Consider the following 18,635-nt stretch of genomic DNA (forward strand, 5'->3'; position numbering starts at 1 on the left):
TATGTCTTTTGTCAAATTTTGTGTCATACAGACTACAAACGTGACATAAATATAAATATTATTCTGTATTCAACAATATTTATAATTAACTCTTCTCAAGCATAATAAAATATTACAATTTTAAACAATTTTTATATTAATGAATGCGTATAAAAAAATTTATCAAATTTGTGAATATTTGTTAGTTATTTAAATATAAATAATTTTTTTTTTAATTTAATGGCAATGTTGATTATTGAAAAATATATAAAATGAGGAAGATTTCATTGATGTCTGGTTTTTAATTTTTAATTTTAAACCATAGAATATTAAATTATTCATCATTTTAACAAAATAAATAATTGCGTAATGAGTTGGTTTTTTATTTTATTTTTATTTATATTTAGTATTAAATTTAAGGTTTTCGATTATGTAAATAATTATTAAACGTACATATTACTTTTTTATTTTAGCATTTCCTGCTCTGATAATGCTTCGGGTTATTTTGAAAAGGCACAATTTTATTTAAAACTCTCTCAAATCTTGATTATATTTACTATTTGTACAGTAATGTAGAGTAAGAATTTCTTAAATTGAATAACAGTTTGATAATACTAAATAAATAAAGCAAACATTAAAGAAAACATTCATATAAATAATATAGATATAAAAACTTGTACACATCGATGACCAGAAAAAAATTTGCTAGTTGATAAATGATAATGCGCAGAATATATAATATTATATTATAGTTTTAATATATTTATAACTTTATGGTTATGTAGTAATTTCAATATACTTATTTAAAAGTAGTCAGATATCTTATTAACTCTTATAGTTTTAATTTTATATTTTGTAAGTGTTTAAAATGTTTTATGTTATGCTTATTCATTTATTTTATTCTTATGAATTAAGTAGTCATATTTATTTTTTTAAAATATGAAAAAATAATTGAAATCAACACCTCTCAGTTATACATTTTGAATGCTCCAATGAATTTATTTTATGATGTGTGTGTGTTTTTTTTTGTCTGTCATTATATTTTGAGTCAATAAAAATGCTTCAATTTTAAAAAAAATGAGAGTGGTTTCTGGTAGTTAAGTAGATCTAATTGGTACATGTAGATTCAAAAGTAAAAATTCCTATTACTTTTTAATTGGAAAAAATAATGAAGGAATAAAACAAAGATTTTTACGCAAATACAATTTTCAACAAAATACATTTTGTTTTTTGAGTAAATCAAAAACAAAATATCGTAGGCAGGCACTTGATATTTTCACCAAATATTTTTTTTATCATTTTCTATTTACAATAAAATGTTTTGATTATTTTTGAGCTGTTTATAAGCATGATGACTTCTCAATATTATTATTATTATTATTTTTTTTTCTATAATTGTCAACAAAACATTATTTGCTGTGTTAAAATTGTTGAAAATGAAATAGAAGATTTCTTATAAATTTTTTTCATATGAATTTGAAGTAAGAATTTTGATAAAATTTGCCAAAATCGCAAAAATATGCTAATTATTTTGTAGTTGGAAATTCATAAAAAACTTTTCTTTTTATACCTGAGTTTTAAAAATTTAAGACAAAATTTATCATAAGTAGTTCATTTTGAACTTATAAAATCTAATTAATATAAAAAGACAATTTTTTTTTAAAAAACATTTTAAGTTTAAATTTGGATAAAAATAGATATATATTTTTAAATTTTGAATTATATAAGTTGGATATAATACATATGGCACAAATATGTATATTAATTATAATATAATAAATGCAATATTTTTGAAAAATATTATATCAATCTACCGTAGTATTAGAAGTAGAATAAATTGCATATCATATCATGATATATAGTTTGTGATATAAGCTGATTGACTTCAGAATCGTTTGTCGTGTATGATGATATACCTATAATTGAATTCAAACATTTAACACATCCGCAATAATGTACATTAGAGCAGTAACCGTTTACTTAGTTTTTTATTTATTATTAAATTAATTCCATGTAGTTTTTAACTTTCCACATGTAAAGAAATTAAAAATAAAAGTCATATTTTATTTATTTAAAATTTTTTACTCGGCAATGTGTTTTAAATTTTAAAATCTGGATAAATGGAAAATTAAAATGGTTTTTTTTTTTAAATAAACTTTTATTTTCAATATAATAATATTATATAGGTATTATGACCATGAATGTTATTATAGTTGATAATATAATATATTAATTGTTTATAAAAAAAAAAAAAAAAAAACTTAACACTAAATTATATTATGTATTATTAATTATAATTATAATTTATTTATGAAAAATATATTTCTAAATTATTAAAATTTCTTTTTACTCAATATGTACACCAAATACATAATATAGAAATTTACATTGAATTTTGCTACATCTTATTTATTTTCTTATATTTTTGTGATATCTAAATAAAAAAAACATTGATTATTGAAATAGTTAGTCACCATCATATTGATCTTGAAGAATATTGACTCTAATGGTCCTTAAAAAAATAAACTTTTCTTATATGCTTATAAAAATTATTACGTCTAATACTTATAAATTATATGTTATATTAAATATCAGTTTTTATCAATAATTTACATAAATAGAAATATCTTTAATCTATTTTAATATAGGTATATGATTTATTTTATTATTATTAAATTATTATTTATTTTATCAAATTGTAATTTATTGTATTTTTGTCATAAAATATTAAAATTGATATGATCAAAAAGGTTTTTTTTTTTTTACTATTATTACATTTTGTAACATCCAAAAATAACAATCAATATTGTACAATGTACACCAAAAGAAAATATTTGGTTAAAAATATGCTTATTAAATTCGCAATGACACAATAACCCATAGGGTAGTGTACAATTATAATATTCTATTATGGAAATGTACAAACATCAATTTTGAACATTTACTAATCTTAAAAGGTTTTAACCCCCAAAATCCAGTGAAATCGATGTTAATATTAAGTTCTATGGTTCGAGTAAAGAAGTGCGGTCGATCATTTGGTTTGCCAATCGCAACTTTGACTTTTGAAGATAGATAACCCAATTATCTGTGACAATAAACTACGTGATCTGAAACGTTGTCACAGTCGGTAATCGTTGGTAATCCCAAGTGATCTTCTAACCACTGAAACCGACTTCAGTTTCATGTTAGACAAAGGAAGTGAATTATCACGGCAGTTAGTTACCAGCAATTATTTCCGAAATAATCATCACGAGAAACGTCCACCGATTAACGCATAACATTATTACTATTACTATTATTATTTACGATTGAAGCGATTTTCGAGGTGTAAAACTAAGTAGCCTTGTTTTTATATTTTTATACTTTAGACTAAAAAAAATAAATACAATTTATATTAACTAATAATTTTTTTTTTTTAATTTAAAATATAGTGTTCAACAACATGGGTACTAAGCATACAAATAAACATGTTACGAAAAACAAGATTGAAATATTTATATTTATTTACAATTTTACTTAAATGTATGGTGTGGACAAATGTGTAGATTGCATCGGTGTTTTCTTCACTGATAGCTAGTTGGAAAAATGTTGGGTTGTTGACTATTTTCCACGTTCTGGTGTATTTTGGGTATCTAATAACGATGCGGACAATCGAGAGGTTTGCCTTGCATGTATAGAATATTCGGGAAAATTTTTAAGAGATGAGGAAAGAGTGGGTAAGGCACATGTAGTCTATTCCGACTCAAGTTATAATAACTTCGTATTTTCTTTTTAGGCTTAGGGAGAAATTTCATTTTTTTTTAATGGAAAGCTTTATTTTTTAAAATTTATTTGTAAGAAGAACATCACTCCAGTTTTTTTGCCATGTTTCCAAAGTTTTAGGTTAATGGTGGCTAGTAATGGTATCTTTGAGGATGTGGTAAAGTTAAGTTTTAGTGTAGCTTATTTGCGATTTTATCAGCTATTTCGTTACCAGGGTATTCCAATATGGAAAGAGACCATATGAAAGTGATCGTTTTAGTGAATTATAATATCAATTTTTAGATGTAGTTTACTAGCTCATTCTTAGATTAAGAATTTCTGATTGAAGTTTGGCACTAAGAGAGTTATTTATGATAATGAAAGAATCTGAATTTTAGGAGGACGTGATTTTAAGAACTTAGGAGATAGCATAAGTTTTCGCTGTGTAGATATTAGTACTGGGAGGAAGTGAAAATGTATGATGTCCTATGATTACCACAAAACCCACTAAAATGATATTGTCAAATGCATTAGTTATATAGGTGTACTATTGAAGTATTTTTGAGACATTATTCCAAGAAGAGATTGCGAATAAAAGTGCTGTACGTATTGTGTAAGTTGTGTAGGTATTGATTTTAGGTGACCATAGTCAAGGGGAAGAAGTGCGTTGTATTTTGTTCAAAGTTTGTGTATAGAAGCCAAGATTCACAATGATAATTTTAAAATTTTCAAAAGTGCGGTAAACCTGTTATTCAGTGAGTTGGCGGGAAAAGGGTTGTGAAGTATTTTTATAAATATATGATCAGGTAGATTTTAAATTCTTGGTATATATTTGAGTATATGGTTTTGACGTATTGATCCTAGAGGAAGTTCATCCGTATTGAAAATGTACTAACTACAGAGCTAGTACTAGAAATTCTATATGCCAGACATATACTTTGATTTTGAATAGGATTAATAGTATTCAGTATATTATTTTTAACTGAGTTGTAAATTATGGTAACTATGGTAACAATATAGAGTCATTGATAATAAAAATCATAAGTATTTGAATTGAGTGTTACTTGATTGTAAAAACAAGTACATGAAACGTAATTGTTAAATAAATAAACTTGACATCCTATTTAATTATGAAAATAGCGAGGCCACGTATATCAATAGTTATAAAAGTCAGTAGTATAGGTATAGATGAACACTTAGCTCACATACATTTAATAATCTTAGACATAATTTATATTAGATATTTACTTAAGTATAGTAAAGAAAGTTAATACGTATTATTAGGTAGGTATATGTATTTTTAAAATTAATAATTTAAATCTTTGATTTAAATAATAACTATATAGTATATAGTATATATTATTTAATGAAATTATTATATGGGTAGTATGGGTACTAAATGACACATTGAAATGACATATTACTTTAATCTACTTTAATTCTTTTTTAGAAATAAATGGTGATGGCAGGTTCCAGCCAATATTAAAATCATGTGCACTAGAAGAAGTTCCACCAAATCTTATTTTATCATTTAAAAATCGGATTATTGTTGTAAGTATTTTTTCTATACATTAAATTATTATGATGCATTTATAACTTAAAGTGCTATTTATAATCTTTAAATGATAAATGTCAAACTTAATAATACAAGTAAACAAAATGTTTTTAACAAATACCAGGAAATAGTACTGATATTTTAATGTAGGATGTTTATAGGTTCTTTTATTAAAATATTAAATTTTAAAATGTTCAAAAGTGTTGATCTTAATTCTTAAGTAATAAGTTAAATGAATTTCTCAACTATCACTTATAAGTGTGATTTAGATTACGCTTTTAACTTTTATCATAATTTATTAACCATTAAACGAGGTACCTATTATATTACTGTTAAAATGGCTTATAGGTGTGACAATTTATAAGTCACGAAGTAATGTATTATTCACAACTCATATTGCTTAGAAACATAATACTCTATAAAGTTGAATAAAATATATTAAATATAAAATTTAAATTGTTTAACTGTAACATAATCAGATATTTCAGCATAGATTTATTCAATACATATTTTTATGAATATAATTAAATCGACTATTGCGTAGGTATCTTTAAATTAACTTTTTTTACATTATTATATACGCATATAATATTAAATATTTAATCTAACATTGTATAGAATAATTAGGTATAATAACTAATAAATATTCTTTATAAAGTAGGTATTTCTTTTTTTAGTGCGTTTGAATTTATATTTTTTAAACAGTTTTAAATATGGAATATACTTAATTTGCTAGTTTATCCAAAAGAAAAAAAAAAGAAAAAACAACACAGGTATAATACTTTTTTTTACGCACAAAATAAATTTATTTATTAATTATAAAAATATTACAACTTTTAAAATACTTTACTGATATAGACCACATTGCATTTTTAATATGTATACTTACTATGCAGATTAATTATTATTACTTAAATATTTTAAATTATATAAGTTTAATTAGTTTTTAAAAATATTTTATATATATTTTTCTACTACTTATTCATAATATCAAAGATTCTAATTAAAAAAAAAAAAAACATATTTTTATAATATTTTATGTAAGATAGACAAAAAAAAATAAAGTATGGTATATTTAAATAATTTTAATACAAAACTAAATATTTCTATTTTGGTATCCACCACTATTCGATTGAAACGTAAATTTTCATATTTTGATATCCTTTTCACAACTTAACAATACAAGAATATTAAGAGCAGGATACTACACCTATTTTTTGTCTTCGTCTTACAAACATACAAAAACTAAATTTACATAACGCTAATTCTGTGTTATTATTTTTAATACCAGAGTGAATTGATTTATTATCGATGTTAATGGTAAAAATATTTATTTAACCGTACTTAAGCGTTGGTTTCACATTTACATTTTAACTCTTAAGCTAGATATAAGAATTTCAATTTGTAATATTTACAATAATAATATGTTTGTATAAAAATAAAAATATCGAAAAATGCCAATGCTTAAGTACGGATTATTATTTTTACTTGTAACTTAAAATAGAACAATTCACTCTAATATTAAAGTTAATAACAAAATCGGTTCTATTGAACACAAATTTACCATGTTGCATGCTTATAATATGGAGACGAAAAATGTGGATGTAGTGTCCTCTTAAGAAACATAACTGAGGTATGTAATTATCTGTGTTTATCTTAAAATATAATTTTATCATAGTATAAAATATTTGTAAGAAATTTAATTTATACTATTTTATGGTAGCAAATAATTTAGGTAATAATTTGTATTGTTATATTTTTAATTTAACAACTATGTGTAACGAAAAAAATAAATATTTTTTATTTTTTTTCATTTATTTAAATTAATATCAAAAAGATTACTGAGATTTACTGAATAAAACTCATGTGGAGGTCGAGGATTATCTTAGTTTACAAATAATTTTAATTTATAATATGTACATTGTACATATAAAAGTAATAAATAATTTCAAATTCAAGTTACATATTAAATAATGAAACAGTATGTTCGAATATGTTTAATGAGGTCTATTATTTTTTTTAAAGATTATTATAATATATAATTATGAATTATTTTAATACATTTTTGATCTAAAATCATCACTTTGATACTAAATTGATGTGGGTATAAATTAAATTTTCGTTTAAAATTAGGCAGATTGCAAAGCTACTACAAAGCTTCTTTTCCTCCTTTTTTTTATATTGAACTTAAGCAATTTAAACCTAACTACATTTAAAGTTTTGTATTATGTCTATATGCATACATAAATAAAAATTTGAAAACTTTATATATACAAAATGTATAACCGGATTTTGGTGCGCAGTACTCATTGCTGTATACAAAATCAACACCTAACTGTTCAAACCAGTAAATCTATAGAAATTCGGTTTTGTGAAAATATACTTAAAAACTTTAGCCAAATAAAATGGTTTTGTAAGTTTAAAAATGAAAATATTTATATTCAATAACGATATAATTAATTTGAATGTAGAATTAATTTATCTTTACTTAATAATCAAACAAACAAAAAAAAAAAAAAAACATTTCCAAATCATACAATTGGTCAAATAACTAACGTTTATACTGTATTAGTATAAGTATAATATAATTAACAAAAATGTTTTTAATACAAAATGTATTAATTTATAAATTACATTAAATCAATAAAAAGTTACAAAATGTATGAAATATTTAAATTTCACTAAAAAAAAAAATTGATTTAACTAATATTATATTTTAGAAAATAATTGATGAAGCCCTTATAAGAAATACTTCTTTTTAAACGCTCCAATTTCTAAATAAAAGCTTCAACATAAATCATGCTGACAATAGTGTCCATGCGGGCTCAGAACTATTAATTACAAATGCACTACCCTTACAAATACTGTAAAGTTTCTGCTAAGGTTACTTGTCTTACAACCTAGTTTAATCAGTAATCATTAATAATATTATCTACTTTATAAAATGCGCATTCTATCAAATATATTAATATATTTTTTTTTTATTATACATTATAACATTTTCTCAATACTTCAAAATACAAGTTAACTATTTAAATTTTGGATGGTTTATGCATTTAAGTATTGGTGTAATCATATTATTAATATTATTGTATATTTGAATATAAAGCTAAAAATAATACTATCTACCAGCTGTTATATGACTATGTACGTAAATTCTACTTATACTTACAAAATATAAGTGACAATATCTAGTTGAGTACTCAAGTCTGTCAACCTATGAATAATTCCTTAAGAAAAAAAAATGCTTATTTTTTGAATATTCAATAATTGTCAAATAAAATCAATAATACTTCGGTATAATATTTTATGATGACTAATTTTATTTTAAATTTGTTATTTGTTAACATTTTATTAAAATAGAAAATAAATTTAAAACTAATAATATTATTCGTAAAACAGGTATTTGTTTTTTATTTAGAATATCATAAAATAAATTCATTCAATATTTTTATGGGTTCATAAAAATACATAGTGATCATAACTAATTGTTAAATTTTAAATAAATTAAATATATAGCTCTCTTTGCACGTTTTTAACTTTTCACAACGATGATAGATAAATCAACATGTTATTATAAAACGTATGTTTTTCAGTATGCTAATATTTTAAACTTGTATTTTATCGATAATTTGAAATTTTATTTATAAAATAATAATAGTAGGATGGTCCTAAGAAATGTTATTTATTATAAATAACCGATGTTTTGAAATCGTATGAAGTATTTCAAACAGAAATCCTATAGATATGTATTTATATTGCGTATAAAATAAAATAATGATGTGTTATTTAAATTTGAAGTTCCTACTTATATAATAGTTACATTATTATTATATACATATTAAAAATAGTAAATATTATTTAAAAAAGTGCAGTACCTTGTGGCTGATACCTTTATTGTATTATTAATTCGTTGATAGTAATACCTACACATTTAATTAAGTATGATATAATTGTACGCATTAGAATGACTAATAAAAATGTTATGGCTAGAAAATAATTTTTGAATCACAAATATTTATGTGTATTGAAATTTTTAGTAAATTAATTTTTAATATAATTTAATTAGGTACGTTTCTAATGCAAGTTACAGTGACAATATTATATATTTATAATAACTTTAATAACGGAAATCATTTTTAAATACAAATCTTCTTTGATGTTTATTTAATTATCGATTACTATTGTACCATTGTTGTTGCATGTTAAATAATATTCTGCACAAAAAAAAAAAAAAACTTGGCACTCTTTAAATTTTTAAATATTCAAACAATTATTTCCTTTATTTTTATTTAAGTATATTTTATTGTTTGAATTATCTATATGAATAATTATTTTTTATTTACATATTATGCGTTTCTTTGAAATAAAAGATTAACATTTTTTTTTTTTTTTTTTTTTTTATTAAAATATTTTTCTACAAACAATTAGTTTTTTGATAATTTGTTTTACAAGTTATAAATAAGTTTAATTTTTAACATTTAATTCGTAATTTATATGCATATATAATAATACACATGTATAGTGTATACAATATTTTATTATTATAGGTATACTTACATATTATAAATACACGTATAACTGTTATTTTAAATGGTTTTTGTATAGATACTTTACAAGGTTAAGTGAATACCAAGGAAGGTATATTTAGATATATTATCATGTTTAAATTAGTTGTAAAATTATATTTAGTAGTGTAATATATTGAACTTGTCGATTATAGTTATATACCTATATATATAAATTATTATCTAGAAAATTGAAAAATAAACTTGTTTAAAAATTAGAAGTATAGGTACTTACGTTAACTATGTTGTATTTAAGTTTACCGTATTATATCATTGTTTTCGAAAGTTAATATTTGACTTTATTATAGTAAAATTAGTGTAATTAATGAAATCTATAATATATTAAAAATTTTTCATTATTACAATATCTAAAATGTTGATTGTTTTTTATTTACATGATAATATCTGTTCCATAATATTTATTTACTAATATGCATTTCCTGGATTTTTTATCTTATATTTTGTACTTTTTATTTACATCTAAATATTGTTTTATTATTTACCAAAAAACTTATATTGTAATTACAGTTATTTATACCGGATAGAATCATGCTATTATTTCTACAAAGCTAGATATCTGTTTACTGTTGTCTGATTATGCTGTATTATGTATATTTTTATTTTTTTTTCGCGATGTCTATTGGATTTGGATGATTTGTGTACATTTTGAAGCTATCGTGACATTTTTACAGAGTGTGATTATTTTTTTTATGTACTGGTTCAGGCGCCTTTGACGTAGAGGATTGAAAATGTTTTTTTAGAAACTTTCAAGTAATTTCAGTGTTATCATGATTGTTTTAGTACTTTTTTTTTTATTGTAAATTTATCAATTTCGAATTAATAGTAATAATAATAGTTATTATAAATTTCTATTGTATTATTTTATATCTTCATCACATGTATCTTTAATATTTATATAAATAATATAGTAGGACATGTTTTTGTTCAATTCGATTTATACAATTGTTAACGTTAAATGTATTATTTAAAATAATATTCAATTTTCCTTAGTTTTTTGGTAGAAAACATTTCTTATTTGACTATATAATTTATTTCACTCATTTTCTTGAACAAAAAAGCTCAATTTATAGATTTGCATCTTTATTTAATTTAAAAATTATACTGTATGTAAAATGAAAAAAAATGTACATTAACAAATAAAAACAGTTAATTATAGTAAAATTTCAAGCTTTTTTAATCAGCTTAAAACATAAAATTTAACAATTAATATATTTATATTCTAAGGTTGTTTTATTAAATAAAGAAACACTATTGTTATTGCAGTTAGCAAGAAAGATAACTTACAAAAAATAAAATACTTTTATTCAAAAACAAGATAGGTACATAGACATATTTTTTTTTAAAGTTATTTTTTATTTATTCATTTATTTTTTCTATAATATAGATGGCCATAATTATTATAATAACTTTGCCTGAAAAGTTCATTTATTAAAATTGAAAATGCATTATAATATTTCAAAAGCTGAGATATATTATATATCATATATATTTACTATTCATATATTGAAAAATATTTTGTATAATTTGTAAATATTCTTGTATTTATATGCATTATTTTTCTTTTATTCAAAAATACAAAATAATTATACCAAACCTTATTTAAAAAATATTAAAATACCATAAAATTCTTTACGTAAAAGTGTGTATGATGTCATACTATTATGGTATATTTTGTATACGAAAATTCAACCACAAATAGATCTGACTTTCATAGAAAGTTTCATTTCTATACTATTAGTAATGAAAATGCAGACATTTGAATTCACGTATACTTATTTTTAAAATATTTTTAAAAATACTGAGAGTAATACACTTTTACAAATATTATAGTGAGTTCTGAGAAGTTAAAACAATACTTTGTATAATAAATTACTACAAATAAAAAATATAAATGATTCGATACGAATGTATAATAAACATTATATAATTACTTACAAATCGAGAAGATAAGATGGTATTTTTATATTTATAGTGTATTTGAGCTGTTTCAGTGAAATATGTATATCCTTTGTATTCTAAAAACATGTATAGTTTGTTATAATTTTTATTCAAGCAATTAAATGTGTGATGAAATTCAGTGCATTACAATTATAATAGCTACCTATTAAATAAAAATAATAGTTGTACAGAATTTTATTTATTATTTAAATTGAATGATAATTGTATATATTGTGTGATTTTTGGGTGATTTATGTATAAATTTCTTTAATATACCATAAAATGCATACTATTTTAAACTAAAAATATATCAATAGGCATTCAATTTAACAAAGATTAAAATAAAATTGTTATTTTTTGTTACGATTAATTGTAACACGGATTAATATTTTTTAAATCTATTTATTTAATATAACAAATTATTAATAATAATATTAAATTAGTTTCATATTTTTTTATTAACTATTAGTTATATACTAGTATAATGTATAGTTATATAAACTATAATAGTTCAACAATTATAATATAAAAATGTATTGTATATTTTAAAAATAGCCGGTATATTATAAAATAAGGCTAGCTTCCAAAATAAAAGTTTTCAATATTTTCATAGTAGATTCAGATTTTGTATTGAAAACGGAGTGGAAGTTGAAAGAATTATTTAGAAATTCAAGAGAATTTATTAAAATTAGATGTGTTTAAATTATCTTATTTTTTTAAATTGAAGTCATACCTTTAGGATAGTATACTTTTTATTTTAAGTTATATTATGAAAAATAAAAATATATTTTATACACTAATGTCTACTGACTACTGTATTTTATGAAAATTATACAATTTACTGTATTTTATATTTATTTTCAATAATATAATACAATAATGTTTTATACTCAATTGGTTTAATGGTGAATGATGTTGCAAAAATAACAAACTGAAAAATTTTTAATCTTGTATAATTTATTTATTTTTTTTAAGTCTGTCTTAAATTATTCATCAGAACCATTACGCATGATTTGTTAAATTAAGTTCAGTATAATATTTACTAGCATGCCGTGTCGCATCTTTTTTAATGCAAGAATGTCAAAATAATGAAACGAGAAAATTTGATAAAATCCATTGGCGCGTAAAGACTGACAAGTTGAAACACACCCAATTCATATTCTGAGTACAGGACACTTGTCTGAGGGTGAGCGGCTGTTGGCACGCGAAGCAATCCCTTCCAGTCACTCGTTAATTACAACTTCGAAATCAAATTTACATATAATAATAATTTGTGTATTTATATACGTAAAACCTGAGGCATCCACGGTTGTGGCTTCGGGAAAGTCCGTTTGCGGAATGTCCCATTTATTATTATTATAGTTATTAATTATTATGATTATTATCATAATCACTTCAATGTTGGTGGAAGGAGAAAGGATTTGTATAGTAACGAAGTGTTCGTTTGTTATTATACACTAGTGGCTGGTTTGCATGAATGGACTCGAATGCCCTCGCTTTTACTGTTAGGTACACAACTCTTCATTTGGATACTACGTAAAATTGTATTACACAAGTGGCCATTGCGGGTTACATGGTTACTTGTTGTAAATTGGTTTAAATTGCCATCCATTTTTCCATATAAAATACTGAAATGCTATAGTGAAGCTGTACCTACATCACTAGGTATATGTGAGTACCTGTCTGAATCTGATAATAACTTACTTTTAAAATCAAAAATGTATATATCCTTAGATACTCGTTTGTTTTGCTGTACCATAAAAAAATATATTAATATTTAATGATGTAATACATTACCAATAACATAGTGGTTTAATTTACAACAGTACAATAGTTACTTTGAATAATAGATATTATAAAATTATAAAAAAATTAAATACATTATTGCTTTAAACATTGCCTAGATAAATTGTATCGACAGGTAGGTCATAGGTATCATATTTTATTGAAGAGTTGTTGAAAAGGAGTTTCTTAATGCAAAACATGAATTTGATAATATATGTGTTAGAACAAAAATGTTGTTTAATTTTAATTGATGAAAAAATATATGGCATATTGATATTTACTGAAATTGAAAATGTTTTAAATACCTTAGTTTAGATTGTCTATGAAGTAATACATTTTATCTCTAAATATTAAAAAATTAAATAATTTTCTTGAAATTGTATAAACAAAAAATATTTTAAAATCATCTAACTATAATACGTGTTAAAACATAAGTAATAATCGTAGTAAATTACAAAATGCTCTTCACAATTATTTTGATATTAATAATAATTTATTAAAAAGTATACTATCCAACAGATGTTTTACATTTGTATAGTAGAAAATATTTTTTTAGAAAAAAGTAAGTCATTTAATCTTATTGCGTATAACAAACTAAATTAAAAAAAAAATTAAAATATTTAATTATTTATATTGTGTAATTTATAATCGCGAACTCACAAATAATATTTTATCCGAGTTATAGCTTTCAAATTACTCATTAAATTCATTTATAATTATTTTTAAAATATTGATTCATTTAGATTTTGTTAAAACAGTTTAAAATCAATCAACTTAAATTTTCCAAAGCTAATTTTTAAAATAAACTTTTAAGACTAATATTATGTACAATTTTAAAGTTAAAAATATTGACTTATGCATTGTCAAAATATTTCTGATACTTTTACTACTTTTAGATTCTGAACGGAGTGATGAATATATTGATTTTACAATGTGTTTTTTTTTTTGTGTTTGTGTACAGCATAAGTAGTCGAAATAATGCTTCAATTTAAAACTTCGGGGGTGGTTTCCGATGGCAAAGTGAATATCCTTCGTGTATTATAGAGGTAAAAAGTAAACATTTTTCAACAGTTTTCAAAAAAATCGAGAAAAACAAAAAAAAAAATGACGGAAAAACGGGAATTTTTACGCAAAACCAATTTTCGACCAAATCGATTTTTTTATAGGGTTGTAATTCAAAAACTAATCACTGTAAATACTTGAAATTTTCACCAAATATTTATGTTAGTGTTATCTGTATACAGTTTAATTTAAAAAAAATTTTTAACTTTTTTTTGAGTTATTTATAGACCACTGAAATTATCGATTTTTATAAGAATTTTTTTTTTGAAGTGTCGATAAAAAAATGTTGGATGACCAAAAAATTTTTAAAATTTAATACAAGGTTCCTTATGAGTTGTTCTTATTGTAGATAAAAAAAATTAAAAATCGTTAGTCACAATTTTTTTTTATAAACGTTTATAGTTGAAATATTTACGAAATCTATCGAAAACGCGAAAATTTGTAAGTAATTTTGAAGTTGAAAAATCATAAGATTTTTTGTGTTTATAAGTTATAACTAAGGATTAAAAATACTACACTATGTTTTCCTTCAAGTAGCTATAGTAAAAACTCGAAGCATCATTATAGGAAACATTTTAAGTGTGTTTAAAATTTAAATTTTTGCAAAACAGCGTAACGATAACGATTTATCCTCAAATGATTTTAAATATTTGTTAATATTCAAAAAGTATAAGTCATAGATACTTGAAAACTTTACCAGTTATTTAGATTGGCATTTTCTTTACGTGATTTAATTTTCAAAATATTTTGACTTTTTTGAGCTATTTATAAACAACTGAAATTTTCAATTTTTCTGAAAAATTTTTTTGGAAGTGTCGATAAAATTTTTTTGGCCCAATCAAAATACTTGAACATTTAATACAAAGTTCCTCATAAGTTATTCTTATAGTGATCAAAAAAATTTAAGAAAACATAGGCACAATCTTTTTTATTAGCATTTCAAGTTCAAATATTGACAAAAATTCATCAAAACCATGAAATACTTGCAAACTATTTTGTAGGTATAATTCATAAAAATTAATAATTAATTGATTAACCATGGCTTTTGCAAATGCGTCCTAATTGAAAAATAAAATGTTTGTTTCAAAATAGAATGTATGACAATATTTAAATATAATATACCCTAGACTGACAAATTATCTCCATTCAGAATCTTTTTTCGTATACAATGATACTTATCATTGCATTCAAATTTAACCTACCCTAGTCCGAGGTTCACCCCACCCCCTAATGTACAACAGAGCGGTACCCACTTGTCCGCTTTTTTTTTTTTTGATAAAATATACCTAGTAAGTTGTAATGTGGAAATTGTAAATGTGTTAAGTAGACATACTAGACATATAATAAAGCCATTAAATTGTGTTTCTGTAGCATTGATTATTACGTGATTTATTAAAATACAGTATAAACATTGTTTTAGTAAATACAATATTGAAGTAGGAGAAATACTTTTAAAATCATACTAATAAAAATATATTATTTTATTAGTGTAAAATACCTAATACTTAATATAACATCTACTTTAGATGTAATAATTGAAAATTATTATTTATTTCAAATAAATTTTTTAATTAATATTTAAGTTTTGAATTTAAATTTAACCAGAAAACTAGAATTAATATAGAAGAGATCGAAAAGTAAATATTTTAATTCAATTGATTTTATCGGTTATTTCAAAGTCAATTTAAATTAATATATAATTACACAATGAAATGTATAAAAAACGTCGATTTATTTTTAAATAAAAAATGTTCAAGGATGTAATCGATAATTTTCATTGTACATCAATTTACAACCTACGTACAATAGACATATAAATGTATATAATCCGTAATGAGGAAATGATAACTTGTATTGCAATATTATCCTTTTTTTTTGTGCTTGTACAATTATCACATATTTGATTTATTGTAATCCTACTGCAGGCAGCTGCTATTAGTTATATGGCAGAGATTATAATTTTTTTAAGTCTGTATTATTACCCACACAAAAAACTTACAAATAATGTCATTGTACGCATTTGTATAATAGATCATATATTTCCAATAAACAATTTATTGTATCATAAATATCAAAATTAAAAATAATGCGCCCTCTCGATCAGGTGCTGTTTTTTGCAATTGTATAGAAGACGGATGGCGGAAATAATTGATTGGAACATTGTTCCGAAACGTTCAAATAGCTATTTCTAAATGTATATACATGTTATTGTTAGTGCTTGGCAATAAACGCTCGTAGAATATCTCGTCTAATGGATACGAGACGAACATAAAACAGTCATAACGATAAAAAAAATAAAGGAAGATAAAAAAGAGAACGATTAACTAACATAATATACATCTACATATAATAAACATGCGTTTTTATATTATTATCGTATGCGTTGTATTATGTAAATAATAAAAAAATTACCGGAAAACAAATAAACCTAACGAATAATCGTTGTATTAAGATAAGATTTATTTAAAAAAATGTAGTTTCATTCTAAAAATTAATTAATTAATTTTAATTTAATTTTAAATTTATTTTAACCAACTCGTTGTTGTATCTTGTGCTTTAAAATTTTTATAGTTAACTACTTTTTTTACGATTAAATTATCAAATGTACTTAAACAACATTTATTTTATTATAATTAAATTAAAGAAACCTGGAAATTTTTAACTAAACATAGGTACATAATAATTGTTTTTTTTTTTTTTAGGAATTCAATACGACAATACCTCATAATAGCACAATATCAGCACGATGTCAAGAACCAATTGGTACATACAAACTTAGCGGACCTCCAGTGTTAAATTGTAGTAACGGCGTTTGGTCTAGCCCGATACCCAAATGTCAACCAACAACTCTATTCACTAATTATTCAGGTATTTTTCTTTTTACACCTGATATCATTACTATACATATTATTAAATTATTTCATAGATATTCTTAAACAAATTAAAAATCAATTTAATTGTTAAAAAATAGATATTTTGAAATAAAGTTAAAATAATTAACTACTAATATATTTTAACTATATTTTTCTAATCTAAATATGTATACATCATACCTTTGAAAAAACCAACTCGAAGTTATTTATTGTTTCAATACAAGTACATAGTTATTATTTTAAATGCGTTTTAAATTTACAAATGTATTTAGGTTTCTAATAAAATTTAAATTATCAATAAAGTGTCTAAACATTTGATTTGATACCTCTATATCATTCCAATATGTTCATCTAAAATTTAAATGCTCGAATGTTAAATTTATATACTGTTCTAATAGTTGTTACTGATTAATCCTATCAGATAATTTAGATCCCTTCTTTCTTATAGTAATGCGAATCAGTATGAATAGGTATTGTCAATGTATATATTTATTATCTATATACCTAAATGTTTAGGAAATAATTTGTATCTGTTTCATATTTGTATTCAAAATAATTCTATAAAAATAACGTTAATAGATTATTAGATATTACATTTTTAAATATTTATGTAGAAATAAATTAGTTTTAAGAGGTGAAAGATTCATTGTGCAATTGATATACATACAACTAAGAAAATAATTAAACTAGTTTTATTTATGAAAAAAAAATAATAGCAAGCAAATTTCTGTATTGGTAGTAAGCTTTTCGCCACAATTAAGTGTGAGAACACATACTTTTTTATTCTTTAAAAAATTAAGGTGCAATTGATTTATATTATATTATAATTTACCATTTATATTATTTCGAGTTATCTCATTAGAATTATAAATTAAATCTGAAAGTTTCAGATAATATGCGACGATGATAAAAATAATTAATGTACTAGAATCTTGTTAAAATAACATATTTATTAGGTAAAACATATAATCAAATCATTAGTTCTTTTCAGAGCTAAAATAATTTTTATTAATCATAGATATTATATACTATAGTATTTTGAAATTTGACAATATGACATTAATTATAAAGTATAGAATTAAATACCATTTTTAATACATATTAACATAGTAA

At 22.1% G+C, this 18,635-nt stretch overlaps 1 protein-coding gene across 1 annotated transcript in view; it reads left to right on the forward strand.

The window, feature by feature from the left end:
• Nucleotides 1-18,635, forward strand: part of LOC112591148 (locomotion-related protein Hikaru genki) — a 121,983-nt gene that overhangs the window by 31,751 nt on the left and 71,597 nt on the right. The window contains exons 3-4 of the mRNA XM_025334859.1: nucleotides 5,171-5,271; nucleotides 17,352-17,517. Of these exons, the coding sequence (XP_025190644.1) occupies nucleotides 5,171-5,271; nucleotides 17,352-17,517 (267 nt within the window). The remainder of the gene's footprint in view (nucleotides 1-5,170; nucleotides 5,272-17,351; nucleotides 17,518-18,635) is intronic.

Source organism: Melanaphis sacchari, unplaced genomic scaffold, assembly GCF_002803265.2.
Source record: "Melanaphis sacchari strain LSU unplaced genomic scaffold, SCAv2.0 Contig12_pilon_pilon, whole genome shotgun sequence".
Classification (NCBI taxonomy): Eukaryota; Metazoa; Arthropoda; class Insecta; order Hemiptera; family Aphididae; genus Melanaphis; species Melanaphis sacchari.